Below are 23,935 nucleotides of genomic sequence, written 5' to 3'. Positions count from 1 at the left end.
TGTAACCTATAACCCGGTTAAAAGTCAGACAGAGCCTTAGCATCCACAAAATGGATGCTGCCACCGAGACACAAGTCTGCCCTCCTGCTGCTGGGAGTCCTCCCAGAGCAGGAGATAAGGACAAAGGGTTTCCTGCCAGGGGCGGTGCCAGCACCGTCCCAGACAGGGTTTTGTGTATTGTAGGTAGGCAGGGCTTCAGAGGAAGGTGACTGCACGTGGCACCCCGGTGCTCACTGTGCATAGGCTGGCTTAAACCAGTTCCAGGGACACTCCAGACCCTGTGCTGGGGAAAAGCCCGCCAAGGAAGTGGGTGTAACCACCCCCCTCCTGGTCCCACCCCTAGGGCAGGACTTAGTCGCGTGCCAGCCCCCTTTTCCAAGATAAAGGTAGAGACTGGCCCCCTTCCAAATCAGATCATCTTTGGAATCAAGATACCACTTTCCACGAAAGGACTTCACGATTTCTTCCTCAAGATTCTCCCTTGTGGCTAAGGAGTAGTCACCCTGCATCCGCAGGCACCATCCAAGAACACTGCGGTCTGCTGCACGTCCTTCCTCCGGAATCCGACTGCCCAGCTCGACGAGACCCGGCTTCCCTGGCACCTCTGACCTCTACCCACCTCTACAGCACAGCTGAGAACCGTGGGTGCGACGAGACCTCGAGGGACCGGCCATCGCCAAGACTGCACGACTTCTGCACAGCAAGCCCACCGAGTAATTTCCTGGTGAGTGCTTTGGGGTCCGAGAAGCCCCCACCCTGAGCAGCTCCAGCACCGAAGAGCAGCCCCCCAGCATCTCCACGATCGGCGTGGGGCCCTTCTGCTTTTTGCTGCTCACCGCGTTGTTTGGCTACTAGCCCGCTGGCTTGTGGCCTTCCGAACGACGCCCGACGACAACACTGCTGCTAGTCTGGTTGCTCCAGACTGGCCCTTGCTTCCCTCCATCGGAGAAGTACCCTGGACCCTCCTGGTCCGGCTAAGACGCCATTTTAGGTCCACCGCGTGGGCCTTGCATTTGCCAAGACTTGTTGCCCAATCCTGGGTCCAGCGACGTCGACAGCAAGAACCTTCGTGGGACAGCTCGCACCTCCATCCTGGTCGCCGACAACGCCTCCTGGTCCGAGAGACTGCAGAGCCCAGCAGCGCCCACTCACCTGACTGCGGTGACTTCGCCCGGTGCCATCCTGGTGCCCACTTAATCACTGGCTAGTGATTCAAGAACTTGGTCCCCTCTGCTTTCAGGTTTTCTTCTTCCTTGATCCAGGCTTGGATCCATCGAACTTTCCTTCACTGGTCGCCTGCCAGCAACTTCCTTCTTCCAGGCTCCTGGTCCGGCAACGAGATTCCCGACGTCTTTTCAGACCTATGCAGCTGCAGCCCCTGGGCTAGGTAACTTCGGCACTTCGGTGTCCCAGCATAGCCTCACTATCCTAGGGTCAGGATCCACTGTCGTTTTCTCCCTACCAGGTCGGGTTCGCCCGTGAACACTAACTTTGCCTTTACTAGCTTCCATAGACTTTGTCCCGCATCCCGCGTGAGAGTGCACACTCTGCACCCGAGTCCCCTAGGTCTCCTAGAAGTAATCTAACGATTCCCTAGTCAAGTCCTAGCGATTCCAAAGCCTATTAGTACTGTACTTACCTGCTAGTAATTTCGCATTCCACTTTCAGAGTATATGGTTTTTCGTGCCCCTCGGGCATTTGTGTATAACGTGCTAACTTAAGTATTTTCATAAGAGTTTTGTTGTGTGCTTAGCACCCTGTCCTCATAAAGAGTACAGGGTTGTTGTGATCCTAATAAATACATTGTTTATTTTCATAACACTTGTGTGGTGTCCTTTCACTGGGTGTTCAAGGGGTAATGTGATGGTAAAACAGCTGGCTTAACACGCCCTCTAGAGTCTTAGCCTTAGACTGCTCGTATCCATGCTACTAGGATAGCTGGTCTATAAGGTTGACTTACAACCAATCATCAATAAGGGTTGTTTGGACTGATATATAGTGATCACTAGAATAGTGAACACTGCACATCAGTCCAACTTCTCACAACATCTCTTTCTATTATGTTATGTTGATGTATGCTAATGTTCAGTCGCATGATAATGGGTGTATTATCTAACTGATTTTACAGCATGATTACATCAGCTATGTGCATAATATATTGCTGACTACTCTGATTCAGGCATGTGAATCTATGAAAGACACCCCTAATACTGGATAAGAAACTCGTTACTTACCTGTAACAGCAGTTATCCAGTATTGGTGTCTTTCATAGATTCACATGCAACCCTCCCGCCTCCCCTGGAAGGACTCACGTTCTCTCTAACTATATTACGCCTACCTAGCTTGGTGCGTACGAAAATCTGAGAGACTGAGGCTCCTGCCAGGAAGGTTCTAGAGGGAGGTGATAGCTGATTGGCTGGCTCTAAGAGTTTGGTCCTTTTTGCATAAGGACAAGGATAGGCTACTAAGGTGAGGCCCTTAGGCCTATTCTTCTTTATGTATGTCTATAGGACATTACTTTTCTATATACCGGAGGCTCCCGTCTCGACGACGGGGAATGATTCAGGCATGTGAATCTATGAAAGACACCAATACTGGATAACTGCTGTTACAGGTAAGTAACGCGTTTCTTCCAGGTCTTAAGGAGACAAATCATCATCTCCTGGATTGAATATCGTGGAGATCTCCCCGGAACCTTCCCCCAGCTCTGCGGACAGATCACGCAGCTTGGTACCTCATCGTCCTCAAGGGGCTGTCTCTGGCGGTTATAGTAGTCCGGGCTCGGATTACTCCAGCACATACTTTCCGTCTACTGCAAGAACCCCGGCCAGACCGTCTAGGTCTCCTCCGAGGCCCCGGGTTGCACCCAGACCAAGATCTCCGGCCAGATCATGTTCTCCAGTGCGGCCAAGAACACCTATCCGGCCAAGACCTTCTCCTAGACCGAGATCTCCATCAAGGCATCACTCTAGGTCCAGGGACCGTCACAGCAGGCATCGTGACTGGCCCCATAAGAGGCGGCGCACAAAATCTTCATCATGGTCATCTTCCACTAGGTCGTCTTTCCGAGATTACTCTCCGACCTTCTCCTCGACGCCTCCTTCACGAGTCTCTCCAATTGATGACATCGCAACTTTCTCAGATGTTCTGGGCACGGGAGCAAAAAAGCTCAACATTACGCTGCATACACCAGTGGTACCCACTTCTGTGATTTTTGATACCATTCATCATCTCACAGCGCCCAGACCTCTGCTGCCCCTGTTTCTCGCCTCCTAGAACCGGCTATGGCTACTTTCCTCACACTGGCGGTGGTGGGATCTGTTCCATCTCGGATAGCCAAGAAGTACAAGGCCCCGGCAGAGGATCCCTTGTTCCTCAGATCTGATCCTCCTGCGGACTCTATAATTGTGGCGGCTGCCATGAAGTCCCATTCGGGCACTACCTCCTCCGTACCACCTGAAAAAGATAGCAGAAAGGTATGCAACACCTCCTCTTCATATATGAAGGTAGCTAGTGCCTCTGCCTTGCTTGGAAGGTACGACAGGTCCCTCAGACTCCCTGACTCGCTTTACAGAAAAGCTTCCTAAGGAAGATCGGCAAGACTTTGTTGAAATTATACAGGAATGAGGGCTTGTAGCCAATCAGGTCATCAGCGCCGCAGTAGATGCCTCTGACCTTGCGGCCCATGGCTACTCACATGGTATTTGCTCCCGTCGTTCGGCCTGGCTCCGCCTGACAGGACTCAAGCCAGACGCCCAGAAAAAGATATTGAACCTTCCCTTCAATAGTAATTCTCTTTTTGGGACACATGCGGACGACAAAATGTCCAAAATGAAAGCGGAAATGGACAATGTCAAGGCTGTGGGATTAGAAAAGTGTAAGGAAAACTGGAAAGACAAGGGAAAGCCTCTTTCAAAGCCTGATTTGATTGGGTAACCTTCCTGCGAGGAGCTGACACGATAACGTCCAACCATTCACCCAGAACTCACACAAAGAGCGAAATGTGGCTCACGCTAGACAACTACCTGTCCTCACACAAACCACCCTAGAAGGGCAAGCACGAGGCCAACCACACCCGCCTGCGCAGCAGGTGGAAAAGACCTAGACTTGACCAACCGACCTGAACTCATGCAAACAGTGTGACCGACCCAGCACTAGACCCTCTTCTTCCTCCTTTCTATCTTTCCTTTCTCACCGTCGAGGGGGACACAGAAAACAGCCGCCATGTTTACAGAAAAGGCCGCATGTAACCTAACCGGCCCGCGAGTTCTTGTTGTATTTCGCTATGGCAGACCTCCCCCCGGGGGCTTTGATAACTGTACCCCTGTACGCTGTGTCTTGTATATATAAATTTCTTCAATAAAAAATTACTGAAATAAAAAAAAAGAAAAGCGTAAGGAATTCAAGAAGCGCTTTCGCCAGGGAGACAGGTCTTTTCAGCAGAGGGTTCAAACCCCTCAGTGGACATCCCAGTCTCAGCAGAAAATGCAGTTCCAGCAGCGACGTCCTGGCAGAGGCAACAATAACAAACAGCTGTCAGCCTCCCAAGCCCTGAGCCGTTGCTTCCTCCATGATTATTCGCCACTCCAGTGGGAGGGAGTGTTTCTCATCATCTGGCAGAGTGGAGATCCATAACAAAAGACAGATGGCTGCTGAATATTGTGCAGCATGGTTACTTGCTGAGGTTCAACCCCCCCCCCCCCCCCCCCCTTCGCAAGTCCTCCTTCAGGCAAGGCACTTTCCCCGATTCCAAAGTCAACTGCTGCAAGACGAAGTCTCCGCCCTCCTTAAAAAGATGGCCATAGAGGAGGTTTCCCCCCCCCCCCATGCAAAAAAATCAAGGAGTATACTCCCGGTATTTTTTGCTTCAAAAAAGAGGCACAGTCAAAGAATACAGGCCCATTCTGGATCTACGGCTGCTGTACAAATTCATCCAAAAAGAAAAGTTCTGCATGCTCGCCCTGCACCAGATCTTCCCGCATCTCCATCAGGGAGACTGGATGTGTGCCATCGACCTGCAGGACGCTTACTTCCACATACCAGTGTCAGTCAAGCACCGAAAATTTCTAAGGTTTCAGATCGGACGCCATCACTACCAGTATTGAGTGCTTCCGTTTGGCCTGAAATCTGCACCTCGGGCATTCTCCAAGTGCATGGCGGTAGTGGCCGCTTTTCTTCGCAAAAGAAAGATCTTCGTCTATCCAGATCTTGACAATTGGCTGTTGAAAAGCTCCACTCCGACTTTGCTTCAGAACCATCTGTCGTTTTGCCTCAAAATGATGGACTCGTTGGGTCTTCAAGTCAATCTAAAGAAGTCAGTACTCAACCCTTCCCAGCGGATTCACTACCTGGGCGCTTCCCTGGACTCGGTACAGGCAAGCTTGTGTCCTTCGGAGGAGAGGTTGTCATCTATGCTCCTGAAGGGTCGCCTTCTACTGGACACTCACACCCCCACAGCCAGATAAGTGTCCCCTCTCCTGGGGTCCATGGCCTTGTGCATCTACATTGTGCCCAATGCTCGCCTTCACATGAGGCCTCTGCAGCAAGCCCTCGAGGACCAATGGTCTCAGAGTTCGGATCACTGGGAAGACCGGGACTTGCTCCCTCAAGAAGCCAGGGACTCGATAAGATGGTGGTTGAAACGGACCAATCTCCTCCGGGGGGGTTCCATTCCATTGTTCTCCATCTGTCACTCGTCACAGATGCCTCCCTTCAAGGCTGAGGTGCTCACATGGACCAGCTCCAAGTTCAAGGCCTCTGGTCCGAAGTAGAGCAACGCTACCATATCAACTTCCTGGAGCTTCGAGCAGTTCATCTGGCTCTCAAGTCTCTTTACCCTTCTCTGCGCACCAACTACCTCCAGATTCAGACTAACACGACAACTCTGTTCTATCTGAACAAACAGGGAGGCACGAGATCAAGAGTCTTGTCTCTGGAAGCACAAGCCATCTGGCACTGCCTCCTGGCAAGGGGCCTTTCCATCGTGGCAGTTAATCTACCAGGACTTCAAAACATCCAAGCAGACTGCCTTAGCAGAGACTTAGTAGAAGCGCACGATTGGGTGCTCAATGAGGAAGTCACGCAGGAGGTTTTTCTGCGCTGGGGCGTGTACCGTCCATAGACTTGTTCGCAGACGCGGCCAATGCAAAATGCCCCGTCTTCGCGTCCCGGTTCCCCCAATAGGGATCACTGGGGAACGGACTTTTGATCAGCTGGTCGCAGACATTACTCTACGCCTTTCCTCCCCTGCCTCTGATCCCGGCGGTGATCCAGAAATTCTACAAGACCAACACCAGGATGATCCTAATAGCACCAGAGTGGCCATGCCAGTGGTGGTACCCTGATCTTCTACAGCTGTCTGAGTTCCCGCACCGGCGACTTCCTTGCCGTCCAGACTTGTTGCCCAAGGACATGGGGAAGGTGTTTCACCCCAATCTCCCCTCCCCTCCCTTCGCTTGACGGCACGGCTCCTGAGGTCATCCAGTATGGGCACCTAGACCGCCCAGCAGACTGCATGACCATTCTTAAAGAAGCAAAACTACCCTCCACTAGGAAGTCATATGCTTTCAAGTGGAAGAGGTTTTTCTTATGGTGTCATAAACACTCTCTCGACCCGGTACATGGCCAAGAGCAGGTGATTCTACCTTATCTGTTGCATTTAGCGAGATCAGGCCTAAAATACCCCTCCATCAGGGTTCATTTAGCTGCCATCACAGCATATAGGAAGACACCTTCTCAAACATCTTTCTTCCTTATGCCTGTAGTTGAAGATTTCTTAGAAGGGCATAAGAAAGTCTTCCCACCGGTGAGGTCCCCCTCTGCTCCCTGGGAGCTTAATATCGTCCTGACTAAACTGATGAGTGCTCCTTTCGAGCCTATACATAAGGCTTCTTTGCAGCACTTGACCTGGAAAGCTGCTTTTTTAGTGGCGATTACCTCTGCCCGTAGAGTCAGCAAAATCCAGGCCTTGTGTTGTAAGGAACCTTACACAGTTTTTCATGCCAACAGGGTGGTTCTACGAATGCACCCAGGTTTTCTGCCTAAGGTAGTTTCAGACTTTCATATCAACCAGTCTATTACCTTACCTACCTTTTTTCCTCAATCTTCTACTCCCCTGGAGAGGTCATTACACTCTCTAGACCTCTGGAGGGTCCTAAAGTTCTACTTGGCTAAAACGCTTCCACTTAGAAAGTCTGACCGGCTTTTTGTTAATTATGGCAGCACTAATACTGGCATGTCAGCCTCAAAACGGTCCATTTCTCGCTGGATTGTCTCCTGTATAGCTTTAGCTTACCAACTAGCTAACAAGACCTTACAGGGTAAACCACATGCACACTCTACTAGAGGGAAAGCTTCAACTACAGCTCTCCACCGTAATGTTCCTATTTCTGAAATTTGTAAAGTGGCAACTTGGCGGTCTGTGCATACCTTTTACCCGCCATTATTGGCTGGACTCAGATACTCAGGCCGATGCCCGAGTAGGGCAGGCCTCTTTAAGGAACTTATTTGCATAAGATGTATTTGCAATATGTGACTTACTCAGTCTTTGATGTATTATTTCTTGCTCGTCCGCGAGACTTTGGGTATGAGTTTGCTAATCTATTCATAGATTATGACTATTGATGAGTATCCCCTGGATGAGAAGGATTAGTTACTTACCTGTAATCCTAGTTCTCATTCAGGGGTATACTCCTCAAAGTCATAAGCTCCCACCCACCTCCCCGGACGAGCATGTTCATAAAGTTATGAGATGTTTACTGTGGATCTACTCAGGTGTTATGCACCTCCAAAAAGAACTGACCCAACTGCCACCTGTGGTTCACCATGGGAGCAGGGGGTCGCCTTCAGGTCTTAAAGGCACGGTAACCCTACAGGTTTTTCCAATGGCAATAAAGCATTGTTGTATGCAAATGTTTACTGCTCTCTCTCTTTCTTCCCTAGGGGTTGGGAGAGTACTAGTGTGTGTATGCTGATTTTATGTAATTTTGCGGCAATTTTGCCAGTTGGGAAATGTGTAGGCTGCAAATATGTTTTCACATATATATTCATATATATTTATATGTATTTTCTATATGCTCCGGGATCCCTCACATAGGCGGGGATACCCCTGGATGAGAACTAGGATTACAGGTAAGTAACTAATCCATCTTGAATTTAGCACTAAAATCTAAATCAGTCCGAGCAAAGGAATTTTTGTATGAGATTCGTCGGACCTCTCAAGGTGCACTCTGGAGAGACAATGGGAGTTGGGCAAGAGGCTGGAAGGGTTTAAAAAGCTGGGGGCAGTAGCCCAATTAAAATTTCTGTCCTTCTTAAAGGTGATGCATAATAATAAAATGCACAATATAAGATCGGTACAGGAAGCAGATGACCTCCTTGACAGCTTAAGCAAAGGGGGTCAATAGTTGGTTTAAAGGGCGGATTTCAAGAAGACTAATAGTTTAATATTTACAGAAGGCAGATAGAGAAGTGCTATTTCCCCTATATAGAGAAGTTAAAGTTATAAATAAGTTAAAGCTACGAGAGATTTTAGATTTGAGAGGCTGTGTGGCGGTCTGAGGAGGGTTCCCTCTTTGATCCTCTTTGCTTTCAAGCATAGTTAAGACCTCCCTACCTTTTATCCTTTTTATTATTTCAGTTCTCTCTGGGTATTGTTTTGTTTGGTTTATTAGGGTGGTGGCTGGGCAGACCTCTCCGGGATGCAAATGCCTGCACTCCATTTTTCCAGATAATTGGGGTATGGGTTCCCAGTGAGGGGGGGAGGGATGGTGGGGGGCACAGGGTAGGGGTAGGGGTTGGGGTTGGGTGCAGTAAGGAAAAAACAAAAAATCCTTCACCGTTTTTTTGTGTCTGTACTTACGTTATTGTTTGGTCGAGAATTTTGGAGTTAGGCTCGATTGACTGCTGGTGCCGGTCATTTCGAATTCAATCCTTGGTTTTTGCGTTGGGCTTCCCGATTGACACAATATGAGCCCCATACAGATTTTGTCCTGGAACATTAATGGCCTGGGAACCAGACCGAGAAGGGATAGGATAGTACAGTATCTCCAAGATTAATCGGCTCAGGTTCTGGTCCTTCAGGAAACACATCTCCTGAAAGAGGAGCTAGTCTCCCTTCTTAAAAATAAAAGGTGGGTTGACTCATATGTATGTACAAGCCAGACAGCTAACATCAGAGGTGTCCATATAATTTTTAAGAAATCAGCTCAAGCGACTGTTTTACAACAATTGGTTGACCCAGGTGGCAGATGGGTCATTGTTAGTTAAAATAATGGAGTCGCTGTATACATTGGTCGGCTACTATGGACCCAACCAAGATGATCCCTCTATTTTGAAGACCATCTTTTCCCATTTATTGGATTTTCCTGAGCCAATAATTATGGCTAGAGATTTTAATATAGTTCTAAATCCCAGCCTGGATTAAACTCCAAATAACAGAGCTGCAGTCCCCTTAAAATCGCGGGACCTTCTTCTAGAGGCAATGCAGCAATTTGCTCTTTTGGATATATGGAGGGAAAGATCAGGCCTGCAGCAGGGGGTATCTTTTAGGAACCATAAGTAACGGCATCAATCCAGAATCGATTACATGCTGAGTAACTCTGAGAGATAGTTAACAATATCACATAATTGGCGAACCATCTCTCCGATCACTCAGGGGTTCTTTTACGTTTGGCCGGTCCATCAGTAGGGCCTATTCATACATGGTCTTTTGACCGTTCTTTACTCCTGGTGGAGGAAGAAAGTTTTTTTACTACAAGAAACTGAATGCTTCCTTGTTATAAATCTCGGGTCAACATCAATATTAAATGTGTGGGACTCGTTTAAAGCCTTCCTGCGAGGTCAAATCACCAGTAGGGCAAGCTTCAGGAATAAAAAATATAAAGAGGAGGTATCTTCTATCGGGGGAAGTTGAAAGATCTAGAAGCTGAGCTATCCCCTCAAGCCTCGCCTGAAGCCCAGCAAGAAGGGAAAGCCAAATGGGATAATTTAAAGGGGCAACTAGAAAACATCCTTCAGTCCAGGCTTATACGTAGATGGGAGGCTAGTAAAATCGCCCATTTTGAATATGGAGAGGGCGCAGGCAAACTCCTTGCCTGGAAAGCCAAGTCTGATCGAGCGAGAAACCACATTAATGAGATTACCAACGAAGATGAGATTTTCCGCTCGGATAGAGAAATCAGTCAGGTATTTCAAACCCATTTCCAAGAGATATATTGTGAGGACAAAAGGTTAGATGCTGCCAGCGTTCAAAACTGGCTAAGGGATATCCCCCTCCCCTCTTCAGGTCCGGACCAACAGCAACATCTGGACCAAGCCTTTATGCAAACTGAGGTTAGAGAAGCCTTTCAACGTTCGAAGTCCAGGAAAGCGGCAGGCCCTGATGGCCTTCCAGCTGAGATGTATAAGATGTTGGGAGAGAAGATCGTCCCCGTCTTAACGCAGCTGTTTAATTATGTGCTGGAGGCTGGTTCAGGGCTCTCATCTTCTTGGAACGATGCTCTAATAATCCTGATACTAAAACCTGGAAAACCTCCATCAAGCTGTGAGTCATACAGACCCATTTCGCTTTTAAATGTAGACTAGAAAATGTTTACTTCTGTTTTGGCAGTGAGATTCGGTCTTATTGTTGGGGATGTCCTTCATTTAGATCAAAAAGGTTTTGTTAGGAATCGGCAGCTCTCAGATCTTACCTGTGATCTTATTGGTGCTATCGCTCTTGCCTCTACATATTCCCTCCCATTGGCAGACATGACATTGGATGCTACCAAGGCCTTCGACGGAGTAAATTGGATTTACATGTCGGAGGCTTTGAAGAAGTTCAATCTAGGGGGAAAATGTTGTCACATGCTGCAGTTGATTTACCAGAATCCCACGACTAGGCTGCTGGTTAACGGGAATATCACGGACTCTTAAGATCACAAGAGGAACCAGGCAGGGCTGCCCACTGTCCCCTCTTCTATTTGATCTTTACATCGAGCCATTTGCCCAACGGCTTATGGCGGATCCTAATATAGTCATTTAAGCATGAGGAGTGGGAGAGGAAGGTAGTCCTGTAAGCCGATGATATCTTGGTTTTCTCTGCGGACTTAGTCAGCTTTCCCAGCAGTCATCAGTTTGGCCCGGGAGTTTGGCTCTGTGTCTGGATACTAGATCAATGCCGCAAAAAACGAAACTATGACCTGGAATTTGGCAGATACACAGCAAGGTTACCAGCCTAGCTCCAAAATGAGATATCTGGGTGTCTGTGTAGTGCATGACATCACAAAGATTGCTGAGATCAACCTAGATATAGTGGCAAAGGAATGTAGAAGGCTTATGAAATCCTGGGCTTTTCTTCCGTTGTCAATCTTGGGAAGAACTGACCTGATCAAGATGACGATACTCCCAAAGATCACATTTCTTTTCAATTGTATCCCTCTTTATTTTGAAAAACCTATGATAGCGCAGCTTCAGAGTGACATTAACTCTTTCATCTGGGCATCTAAGACCTCTAGGATTGCTTGGAAAAAGCTGAGGCGTAGAAGAGAAAAGTGTGGCCTGGCCTTACCAGACCTCCAGCTGTATGACTGGGCTTCCCAACTCTCACATTCACGTATGTTACTGAGAATGCCCGTGGATACTGGTGCTAGAGGGATGTTTTTGGCTATGCTCCGGGGCGCCAAGTTGTCAGAGGAAGGTTTTTTGTTTAAATTCGGGATCCAAAGTTTTAAAAAAATCAGGCTGAAGGTTCTTCAGCGGGTAGCCAAAACTTGGGCCCAAGTTAGGGGGGCAGTGGGGCGCGATTATGTTTCTGGCTTGGCTCCCCATTGGGATTCTCCTGGAACCCCAGAGTGTTTAAGGGACAGTCTGGCAAAACCTTTGATTGATGCAGGGTTATTGGTGTGAGGAGACCTCCTTGATGGAGGCACCCATATTCCCTGGGAACATCTCCAGGATAGGGTTGGGGGAGGACTCTCTCGGTTTAAGCATTATCAACTTGCAAATTGGGTCCAATCTCACCCACGGAAGCGTGCCCTGGGATGTGGAAGCATTTTAGAACATCAGTTTGTGATCAAACTCCCAGGGAAGAAAGACATTTCTCTTTGGTACTAAACCCTGCTGGAGGAAGGAGATGGTGAATTCAAGCTTGCTGAGGAGCTGGGGTGGGGGGGGGGGGGCTTTTGCCCACACAGGACTGTGCTAAACTATAGCAGAAATCATGTAAGATCTTATATGAAGTTGTGAAACCAGCTTGGCTAAGAAGAAGCCACCTGTTCACTATCCACAGGGCCTACTTTACACCTCATAAACTGACAAAAATCTCAGTTGGGCCACCAGTTGTAAAAAATGTGGCCTGGTCTCCGCCTCAGATATACATATGTTTATGGAATGTCCTTCTCTTGCTACTTTCTGGCGGGAGGTTGGAGATTTTTTGACAAGTGTGTTAGGCTGCGTGATCAATATAGATCTACCATTAATAATATTTGGTTTCGCAGAAAACCTCACTGGTTATGCCGAAGCTTTGCTTTTTTACTCTGTCCTGTTAGCCAGAAGGCAAATTTGTATAAAATGGACGGAATCTAGCCCTCCCACTTTTGAGGATTGGCAGCCATCAGTTTTGTCAGTCTCCAAGCTTGGTTTAGCCAGACAGGGTAGCAGCAAGAAGGCATTTTGGAATCCCCTGCAACATCGATGGAACTCTTAGATGTCGAGGCAAATGGTCGTTTTTTTTTCTTCTCCCCCTTAAGTCCTATGATTATGTTGTTAATACTCTTCGGGCTAAGCCGTGTGCCGCCAGGTAATGTGGCGGTTTCTCTGCGAAAGTCAGCTTGCTCTTGAGCTTGGCAGAAGGGGTATCTCAGTGGACTCTTCATTGATACCCAGGGAGTGTCTAGTACCAGTAGGCGGGGCTCCATTCCATTCCAATAGTCTACATTCCTTAGTTTTATGAGAGTGAGTACAGACGCCCAGGGTGAATTTTGAAGTGAGATTGACGGCGAATGAGGACATACATTTTTTTAAATTTTTTTTTAAAAGAGCAGTGTCTTCTTCGGCTGCTCTTTTTGCTGGTGTCCTGCTGGACAAGATTTGCAGTGCTGCTACCTTGAAGAATTCTCATGCCTTCACGCGACACTATTGCCTGGACATGGCAACTTATAGCGAGGCAGCAGTGGGACAGGCTGTCCTGCGTCATCTATTTCAATAAGGTAAGCCTCTATATTGGAGGCATTCTTTTTATCCTTTATATAGCCATCTCATTAAGGTTTATATTAGCATGTTTGTATAACCCACCATCCTGTAAGGTACAAAGGTTTATATTACATTACTATAAAACATAAATATTTACAAAACTGCTAACTACTAATTCAAGCATGTGAATCTATGAAAGAGCCAATACTGGAGAAGAAAATGAGTTGCATAACTGTAACTACGGTTCTCCAGTATTGGTTTCTTTCACAGATTCACATGCAACCCACCCTCCACCTCGGAGAGGCTTCCTTTATTCTCTAAGGTTTATAATTGCACACTTGTGCTGGAAAATCTGAGGAACCTAGCCTCTCTTGGGATTGTTCTAGAGGGTGCTGTCGCCTGGTTGGCTATTGGTTGGATTTGGTTCTTTTTTTACAAAAAAAGGTAGCTAGGCTATTGCACTGACTTTCCCATGCATGGTAGCCTAAGGTATTTTATCTACTGCTTTTATATGTATACCTTGGAACCTCCACTACAGCGACGGGGATGATTCAAGCTTGTGAATCTATGAAAGATACCAATACTGGAGAACCGTAGTTACAGGTAAGTAACTAATTTTCTTAATGTGGAAAATTGGGCTCCTGTGTAGCCTTTTTCCTGACATTTTCTCCAGGGGTGGGAGAATTCTCACTCACCAGTTCACACACTATATGGAGAGGACACCTTACTTGCTGCCCTTGATGCTTTGTGTAGTTGAGTTTAACATTTTTACTTGGCTGTTTGTGTTCTTAGGGCGATCATGAAAGTAAAGCATTAATAAAGAAGCATTGAGTGCTTGCAGATTTGTTCCTCTAAACAAATTTCTTCTAAATGTCTACTTTATAAACCTTCACTTGTGTGGTTACGTGCCCTTTGGCATTTCTAAATGCTGGGGTAGAAACTGTTCTGCTAGTCATCTAACCTTCAAGATAAGGGAATGTGTTATGGAGATTATTCCTATACTGCTAGTTGCATGCATCACATAAAAACCTGATCAATTGGTGCTTCCATTTTCAATCTTTCCCCCAAAAAACTGTTTGCATGGACCTTTGATCTGTGATAGCCCAAGTGGAGAGCTTGGAAGATAATCAGGTGGGGGATAAAGAAAAATGGAATTTGTGAAAATGAAGTGTGTATTCCTTTAGTCTGGACAAAGTGTGGATAATGTAGTAGTCCATAGGATTTTAGCTTTGTTGCACTGACCTGTTCTCCTATTGTGTAGTGTCAAAAGGATCACTCCTTTGTCAATATTGCCTAACCTTTTTCTTATAGAATTACATTGCCCGGTTTGGACATGGCAGTGCTAAGCTTGCCCGACAAGCTCAGAGCAAAGAGAAGACCCTTCAGAAGATGATGTCATCTGGCCTCACTGAACGAGTTACAAATGATAAGGTAGTTTTACTTCTCCTCATGGCAGAGATGGGGAGAGGGCAAGATGTTTGTGGAGCAATATATTTAAACGTGTAGGATCCACAATTGAGCAGTCCCCTTATAAATTTGGAAAGTGTCGGATTGAAATCTGGCATCTAAAGCCTTCTGCAACATTAAGAGCTATAAAAACTGCATACAGTTGGCTTCTCACACTGGGTGAAATTTTTCATGGGCTGGGCACCATCCCAGATCTGTAAGTCACAGGTTTGAAACCGTACTGGGCTGACTCACCCATTGAAACTGCAGAGGTTGTGAGGAATATATGGCATGTTACCACTGGTACTTTTCATTTTGCACATCTGGATTTTAAACCTACGCTTACGCTTCAGCCTAATGAGTCACTTTTTGCCATAAGACAGTAAAATGTTATGTAATGTGGTTACTTTTACGTAGCACAGATGAGACCATGAAAACCTTTTGTGGAAATGGAGGGGGTTTGTATAAAGCAGCAGTCTGTCTTTTTTCTTTATTTATCTGCAGCTGCTTGTTCACTCATGTTGTTGAAAATGTTTTGCAGCCTGTATGTGTGAAGTAGAGACAAATTAAATTGGGTTATCACAAGTGAATATGCGTTTCGTTGTAATGGTAGTGCGTTGTAAAAGTTGCGTTGTAAACGTTGTATACCATTGTGTACAATTGGTTCTGGTTCTTGGATAGATGTAATCATACATTTCTTTTTAGGGGAGGGGGCGATGAATTGTGCATGTTCAACAGCTCCTTTGTTGGAAAGTTTTTTCTCAGCCCTCGTACGGACTATGTCCGAGCTCTGTAGCATTCGATGTCTGTGAAAGTGCCCTCTTTCTGCATGGCCGCCCCCACTTTTTGCTGAACTGCTGATCTGCGTTGAGTGTGCCTTGGCCGCCTTGTCCTGCAGCTAACGACTTCCAGAACCCGTAAGAGGACTGACTGCCTTCAACAAAGACCAGCTCTCCTGTGAACAGCAGCTCTGTTCAAAAGAATCAACAAAGATAACTCTGAGCCTTCTGAGGACAAAGAAACTAGCCTCCTGGAATTAAAACTGCACCAAACGCCTATGGCCAGAGTAGGACTAGCCCACTGGTACCAGCTAGGTCCCCCAGCGATTCTGAGTCCACCGTGGGTTGACCCCTCCAGGACTCCCCAATGTCGCCTGGTATGCCCCCCCCCCCCCCCAACTGCGTGTGACCCATTAAGGTGAAATCCAACCTCAAAAGGCACCCCTGCAGCCAACCGCCTTATGCCCTGGATAAGACCTGAGGTGCACCCATGTCCCCGAGCCCTCAAACATATCTGCCCAGCTGTTTGCTCCTCTTGGACGACTTTCTGGACCGAGCCTGCAGCCAAAATCAGCAACCCCCATTCAAAACAGGGCACCAGAAACCAAACCGGAACCCTGCACCCTGTCGCCCCTGTACACCTGCATATGCACCTTGGGTTCTAAATTGGATTCCCCCTTTGCCCTGAGCTAAACCCCAGGAGCTTTGCTCCCAAAACCAAGTTGCATGCCTGGGAGCGGTCACCAACCAGAAGCCCCATATACCCTTTTAGATAACATTGGGCCGCCGCACTTTTCCCCCAGCTGACATAGTGCTGTTGAATGTGCTCTTTGAGTGCATCCTTGACCCTGGGGGAACCCATATTCTAACCCCGGAAACCCAACTCCCACAACAAAGTACTTAGCTTTAAACCAATAACATCATGTTTGAGGCATGTGAGCTGTAGATCACATGCTTTGCCATCTAGTGTGGGGTACGGATGTTTGCACTTTGTTTTTCTTCGAAGAAGTCTTTACAGTCATGAAGTAGGTGACTCCTCCTTTCGGTGCGCATGGGCATCGACTCAATTGTTAAATTGTTTTTTGTCCATCTGGTTTGGACGTGAATTGCTGCGCTCTAGTTTGACATAGTTTCTAGGGTTCCCCTGGGTGTGCAATCCACTTACCCTTGATAGTATTGTTGTTCGATCGCATTTTCCATTCTCTGCGTATCCTATGGTTCAGGAAAATCTTTTGATCAGAAACTTCGCGGAAGGCCGTTTGGCCTAGCTACGTTGGGCCAGCTCTCAGTCGATGGAACGGACTCCATTTAAATTCTGTCCTCGGTTCCACACCAAGTACCCGCGCACCGACACGCACAAAGTGTGCGACTTGTGCCTCTCCCCGGAACACGTCTATCAAGACTGCGAGACGTGCAGATCCTTTGGATCCAAGAAGACGCTCCGTGTCCTAAGGGCTCAACGTCGCGAAATGCAAAAACATAGCGGCTCTGTCACGGATCTCTTCAGAGAAGATTCCGAACATGATGCCTTCTGTGAGAAGTTGGCCTGATATATGATGTTCACTAATTCTAGTGACCACCTTGTATCAGTCCAAACAACCCTTATGGTGATTGGTTGTAAGTCAACCTTATAGACCAGCTATCCTAATGGTAGCATGGACAAAGCAGTCTTAGGCTAAACTCTTTTGGCATGTGAAGCCAGCTGTTTTACCACAATATAACCCCTTGAATACCAGATGAAAGGACACCACACAGGTTGTTATAAAAATAAACCGTATATTTATTAATAACATCTCTGAACTCTTTATGAGATCAGAGGGCTAAGCACATGACAATCTCTTCTGAAAAATACGTTAAGTTGCACGAAATCACAATGGTGCCCTAGGGGCACGACGAACCATATACTAAGTAAGTGGAATGTGAAAGTCAATATAAGGAATGGAGCTGTCCAGAGGCTGTAGGATCGATGGGACCACGCTACACTAACACCAGGTAAGTAATAGGAGGCCCACGGAACGCGTGTGCAGAGTGTGAACTCACACGCGAGATGCGTAACCACGTCTATGGACAGTACAGTTCAAGAAAAAGGTGAGTACGGGCAATCCTGACTAGTTAGGACTAAAACGACTGTGGAACTGGACACTAGGACAGTTAAACAACCCTTGAGCACCGAAATGCTCTTGTTACCTCACCCACGGGCCGCGGGTGCATAGGGTTTAAAGTGCGTCGGGTTCTCGCGTTGAAGTCAATGGAGCCTGAAAGAAAAGATGCTGCAGGCGACCAGGAGGAAGATGTCCGGTGCAATCCAAGGGTGGATTGTTGAAGAAGGAGACCTGAAAGCAGAAGGGACAATGTTCAGTCACTAGCCAGTGACTGGAGTGGAACCAGGGAGGAACCAGATGTCGTCGTCGTGTTCAGGTGAAGAGTGGACGCTTGACTCTGCAGCCACGTGGACCAGGAGGTGTCTACGACGACCAGGATGGAGGCACGAGCTGTCCCACGCAGGCTCTCGCTGTCGGCGGTGTTGGATCCGGAATCGGCGTCAACAGGCCTTGGCAAAGGCAACCCACGCGGTGAGTGAAGAAAGCGTCTGGTGCGGACTAGGAGAGTCCGGGGTGCCCCTCTTTTGGAAGGGAGCAAGGGCCAGTCTGGAGCAACCAGACCAGCAGCAAAGATTCAAAGGTTCGTCGTCTGGGAGGCCACTAGCCATCCGGCAAGTGACCAGACAACGCGTCGAGCAGCAACAAAGCAGAAGGGCCCCACGCAGATCTCGTGGATGCTGGAGGGCTGATCTTCGGTGCAGGAGCTGCTCGGGGATGGGGCTTCTCAGTCCCCAAAGCACTTGGTCGAGTTTACCTCGGGAGTCGTGCTGGAAGCGAAGTGCAGTTTCTTCCAAGATGGCCGGTCCCACGTGTCTTGTCGCACTCACGGGTCTCAGCTTTGCTGCAGATGTGAGTTGAGGTCTGGGAATCGGGGTCTCGTCGGGCTCTGAAGTCTGGATCCTCGAGGGAAGACGACAAAGGGAAGCCGCTGGACGCTTGGTGGTGCCTGCTTGTGCAGGGTGGACACTCCTTGTCCACAAGGGAGATTCTTCAGTCTTCTGTGGAGCAGAACGTCGAAGGGCCAGAGTTTCTTCTTGTAGATTAGTTCAGGATAATCTGATTTGGAATGGGACCAGCTCCTACCTTTATCCTGCTAAAGGGGGCTGCACTACTGACTAGGCCCCTCCCCTGGGTGGGACCAGGAAGGGGGTGGCTACACCCCCAATCCTTTGTCTGGCTTCCCGCCAGAGCTGGGGCTGGAGTGCCCCAGCAACTGGTTGGAACCGGTGTATGCACAGGACACCTTGTGTGCCCCGGGCATGTCTCATTCCTTTCAAGCCTACCCTACCCAATACACAAAATCCTGTCTGGGGTGGTGCTAGCACCTCCCAAGGCAGGAAACCCTTTGTCCAAGCCTCCCGCGCTGGAAGGACTCCCAGCTGCAGGAGGTCAGACTTGTGTCTGTGGTGGCAGCATCCATTTTGTGATGCCAAGGCTCGAGTTAACTTTAACCGGGGTTCTCAGTTACATACATGTCGTGTCCCTCTAGAAGGGTGGAATGCTACCCCCGTCGCCAGAATTGGCGAGGGGGTAGTATTCCAATTCGTATGACACCTTACTCGACATGTTTTGATAATGTTATACCAGAGTTGGCATTTAACCGCGAGGATTATAATGCACTTAAGAGTATATGGTATAGCGTTATCATGGAACAGCTATTAGGACTTGGTTCCGCAAGCTGCAAACGGGCTCAGCTCATGCCAGAGCACCATCTCACATAATTCCAAGCACTCTGCCTTCAGGATTGATAAGGCCTTCCATAGGAGTGACTGATAGGAATATATGTGTCAATTTTAGGTTTAGATATAGGGAACTATATCTAAAGCAAAGGGTGATTACACCACCTTGCCCCAGCTGTCGTGCAACCAGTTGTCTGTTTAGATGGCCAGCCAGGGGTGGCATAATACATGCTTCAGCCCCTGGTAGGCCCTGGGTACACCTATGCCCTGGGTACCTATGGTACACTGTACAGGGACTGATAAGGTGGCCCAGTACCAATTGGTAAATGCACCTAAGGTACATGGTTGTTAATTTAGAGAGAGAACAGCTAGGCTGTGGGTCTGATTAGCAGGCCCACAGCCAGGGAAAGTCGTAAACCAGTGAAGCAAAAAGCAAAAATCTGGGGTGACCATAGGATTGCAGACCCCACTCTCCTACACCTTCGACGCTCAATGAGCCGAGGAAGAACAACACATTTCCGTGTCGGAACCAAATCAGTCATGGATGAAGACATCCCACTGGGTCAGCGTACGGGTGAGTACTGATCCTCCCCCAAACTCTACCTCTGCCCAAGAAAAAGGTTCCGGTCCCATATGTGCCTTCAGACCAAATTCCGTACCAAGACCATGATTCGAATGTGTTGCCTTCGGGCCTGGCACCGAAACAAATATTAAAGCCTTCCAGCCCTGGATTGAGTCGGCTACATTCTGGCTCAGAGCCAAAACAATCGGCACGTTTTGGTAACTATCCTTTTGGTACCAAAATAGTCTTCCAATCCGAAAACATCTGCTTCAAAAATATTGACACAGAAACAAAAAAACACTCCTGCTCCATCAAAGGAGCATCGTTTCGACGTCCAGCCTTAAAACCTGGACCCGAAACAAAATAAACTGGTCATCAATCCCAAAACTGGACATATTCATGCAAAATTGCCATTAAAACGCAAACTAGAAACCGAGGAGGAGAGGGATTAGTACCTCATGTTTTCTCTCAAGAGAAATGTGGTAAGTGTCCTACATCACCTCATTCCCCACATAACCTTAATTTAATAACATCCACAAATTCACCACCACCACAATAACCTGACAACCAGGATGATTGGGATGGGGTAGACAATAATAGCCTTGATCCATGGGACGATAATACGGATCCAGACTTATAGCCTACAAAACCCTCTCCACCTGATGATAATGTAGGGTACATAGTTAATAAATAGGGCTGCTGAATATCATGGAGGCCTGCTTTATAAAGAGTCACTTGAGGAGGATTTTCTCTTTGAAACACTAAGCTATTCTTAGAGATCGGCTCATACACTGCCTATGCTTAAGGGCATGCTAAAACATGCGACTATATTGTTAAAGATCCCGTTCGCGCAAGAAGTCTTACACCCAAGAGTAGATAAGCAGTATAAATCTGCACCAACCGATCCAGTTTATATCAAGGGTCAATTACCATTAGATTCTGTAGTGGTTTCTTATGCCTGTTAACGGGCAAACTCACTAACTTCTGGGGATGCCCCTCCTCCAGACAAGGAATCTAAACTAGTAGATGCCTCCGGGAAAAGAGTAGCTGCACAGGCAGCCAATCACTGGCATTTTGCCAATAACCAGGCTCTTGGCTAGATACGACAGAGTGCACTATGATGAATTGGAACGATTGCTCCAATTTCTACCTGATGAACGTAAAGCGAAGGCACACAACCTAATTCCGGAAGGGAAACTAATTAAAAAAACTATTAGAGGGGGCGTGGCTACGATGGCGACCTGAGCAGCCGCAGGATCGCGTGGCTCCCCGACCCTGATCCCCGTCGTGGCCCATACCTGACACATAACCCCCCGAAATCGAGATCACCTTACCTTGCCGGGCCAAGGAAGTTAACACCCGTCCTGTAGAAGCAGAGCGACTGGCATCGGTCCCTGGAGACACTCTCCCCTTGAGGTGCGAAGACCCGACTGGAGTCGGGACGAAATGGCGGCTTGAGGCAGGGGAGGCGGAACTAGCATTGCGGCCACAAAGGATCCCCCGGAGGCTGGCGGCCAGGAGGACAGTGGCAGGTACGGAGACCGGGCTCCGGCACGGTGGGGGGCGGCGCTGGTGAGAGTGGGCGCCGGCGCTGGGAGCAGCCTCTGCCCGTGTGGGCGCCCTTGGAGTGAGGTGCAAAAATCTGGGGCCTGCACCGAGCTGACGTGCTGGGCCCCGCCGGAGCTCCCGTGTGGCAGACCGGCTGGAGCAGTGAAACATCCGGGCGCCCCTAGTCTAGAGGTGTCACAAGACACCACAGATCAGCGCCGGCAAAGGACTCCGTGGAGGCAAGCCCAGGTGAGAGAGGCACTGGGGCGGAGCGGCCGAAGAGGTTAGGAGCGCGGCAGGCGCGAAAATTGAGCCCCAGGCTCTGGGGCCTACGCAGACCACACTCCCAACAAGCTGCAGACGGAGGGGAGAGGGGCAGACGACCCTATGCAATAGAGGGTCCCGTTTGACCACGACCTTGGGGTTGTTTTCCCAGGGCTCTGGGTCAAGGCGACGTCGACGTTCGGAGTCGAGGGAACTGACTAGACCGCCGTCTATCGCCGTTGACGATATCTTCATCGTCGTCGAGTCATCGACGTCGTGAGGCGTCCCGGCGTCGCCGCTTGCCGCCGAGGCGACACCGCCGTTCGCCGTCGGTGAAGAGGAGGAAGTCTTCGTCGAGGGGATCCTTGACGTCGAGGAGGATGTCGAAGTCTCTGAGGAGGCGTTCGCCGTCTCGGAGGCGTTCGCCGTCTCGGAGGCGTTCGCCGCTGAGACGGAGGCGTAAGACGTTGAGAGAATGACAGTCGCCGTCGTCGAGGCCGAGACCCTGACTGCTGTCGGGTTGGAGAAGCCCAAGGAGAAGACCTACCGCCCAGAGACGGTTCGGGGCACGGGGCAGAGGGCGAGGACAGGCTTCGGGACAGCAGCAGCAGCAACAACAGCAGCAGTTCCGGAGGCCCTTCCAGAAACGCCAGAAGTTCAGAGGCGGCCAGCAGTCCGCAGCGGCGAACAAAGGCCCGGCCGGGTCTAGGCCCTGAGCGGTTACTTCCCCTGCATCTGTTACCCACTCCGGTGGGGGGGAAGCGTTCAATTTTTTCTGGCAGAGTGAAGAAAAATTACTCAGGACAAGTGGGTGCTGAATATTGTGTGCAATGGTTAGTCTTCGGTTCACCAGCCTGCCTCCAGCAATTCCACCGGTCAGCTCGCAGTTTCAACTCTGCGAGCTCCAGGCGGAGGCCGATACCCTGTTCAGGAAAAGGGCGATAGAAGACGTACCTCTGTCTCAAAGGGGAAGAGGTCTGTACTCAAGCTTCTTTCTGGTTCGCAAGAAGGACAAGAACGAGTTCAGGCCAATTCTGGGTTTGCGACAAGCAAACAAGTGGATTTGCAGAGAAATTTTGCATGCTGTCGTTGCATCAGATTTATCCTCAGCTGCAACAGGGAGACTGGCTATGTGCTATAGACCTACAGGATGCTTACTTCCATGTGCCCATTGCACACAAGCACAGGAAGTTTCTGGGATTCCAAGTCGGCGCCAATCATCAGTACACAGTACTGCCATTCGGGCTGAAGTCTGCGCCCAGAACATTCTCGAAGTGCATGGCAGTGGTAGCAGCACACCTGAGGAAGAACAAGGTGTTTGTCTACCCGTACCTGGACGATTGGTTGATCAAGGCCTCTTCCTTCTCGGAAGCTCAAGCGCACTTCCAGAAGGCGTGTGTTCTCTTGAACAAGCTGGGGTTGCACATCAATATGTCCAAGTCTGTTCCGACTCCGGTCCAGTGCATACAGTACTTGGGAGCCTCCAATACGTTGTCAGCAAGCGTGTCTCCTTCGGAGGAGAGGCGATTATCACTCCTTCGGAAGGCTCAGGCTCTTATGACCGCTCCATATACAACAGTGAGGACGGTGTCTTCTCTACTGGGGTCGATGGCCTCTTGTATCTTCCTCACGCCACACGCTCGGCTGCACATGAGACCATTGCAAGAGTGCTTGGAGGATCAGTGGGATCAGAGGAAAGGGTCTTGGGAGGACAAGATACGACTGTCTCTGCATGCTTTTCAGTCTCTGAAGTGGTGGTGTTCAGCAGAGAATCTCCTCAGAGGGGTTCCCTTCCACAAGGACATTCCCACACAGACTATCGTGACGGACGCGTCTCTCAACGGCTGGGGGGCGCACTCCGGAGACTTACAGATACAAGGAACGTGGTCCCCCGACGGAGTCCACGTATCACATCAATTTCCTGGAACTCAGAGCTGTTCATTTGGCACTGAAGGCCTTTCATCCGTCCTTCCAGACCAACTCTGCTTGTACAGACAGACAATACGACCACGATGTATTACCTCAACAGGCAGGGGGTCTCGAGATCACGCACTCTGTCGCAGGATGCGCAGGCGATATGGCGCTGGCTTCTAGCCAGAGGACTGACGATAACGGCTACCCATCTACCAGGTGTGCAGAATGTTCAGGCGGACGCACTGAGCAGACTGATTCAGGAAAAACACGAATGGGTCATAAACGACGAAGGTCTGGCGTGTTATGCCTTCAAAAAGAACTGAAAGTAAAAGGGACCTGCTGTGCATTCTGGGATACTGAGAGTTCTGGAAGGTTCTCTTAAAGGCACAGTATCTTGTTCTAAGCCACATAATGGCAGCCTATGGGGCTTGTCAGTCCATTACTTTCTCTATCATTCCAGAGGCTTTTGCT

General features: G+C 48.9%; 1 protein-coding gene across 6 annotated transcripts in view; it reads left to right on the top strand.

Annotated features, from left to right (window-relative positions):
* The window catches only part of ABCF2 (ATP binding cassette subfamily F member 2), a 526,550-nt gene that overhangs the window by 284,916 nt on the left and 217,699 nt on the right, over window positions 1-23,935 (top strand). For all 6 annotated transcript variants that reach the window (XM_078662784.1, XM_078662782.1, XM_078662785.1 and 3 more), the window contains exon 9: window positions 14,482-14,601. In XM_078662784.1, the coding sequence (XP_078518910.1) occupies window positions 14,482-14,601 (120 nt within the window). The remainder of the gene's footprint in view (window positions 1-14,481; window positions 14,602-23,935) is intronic.

Source organism: Lissotriton helveticus, chromosome 10, assembly GCF_964261635.1.
Source record: "Lissotriton helveticus chromosome 10, aLisHel1.1, whole genome shotgun sequence".
Classification (NCBI taxonomy): domain Eukaryota; kingdom Metazoa; phylum Chordata; class Amphibia; order Caudata; family Salamandridae; genus Lissotriton; species Lissotriton helveticus.
This window is presented reverse-complemented; position numbering and strand designations above follow the sequence as displayed.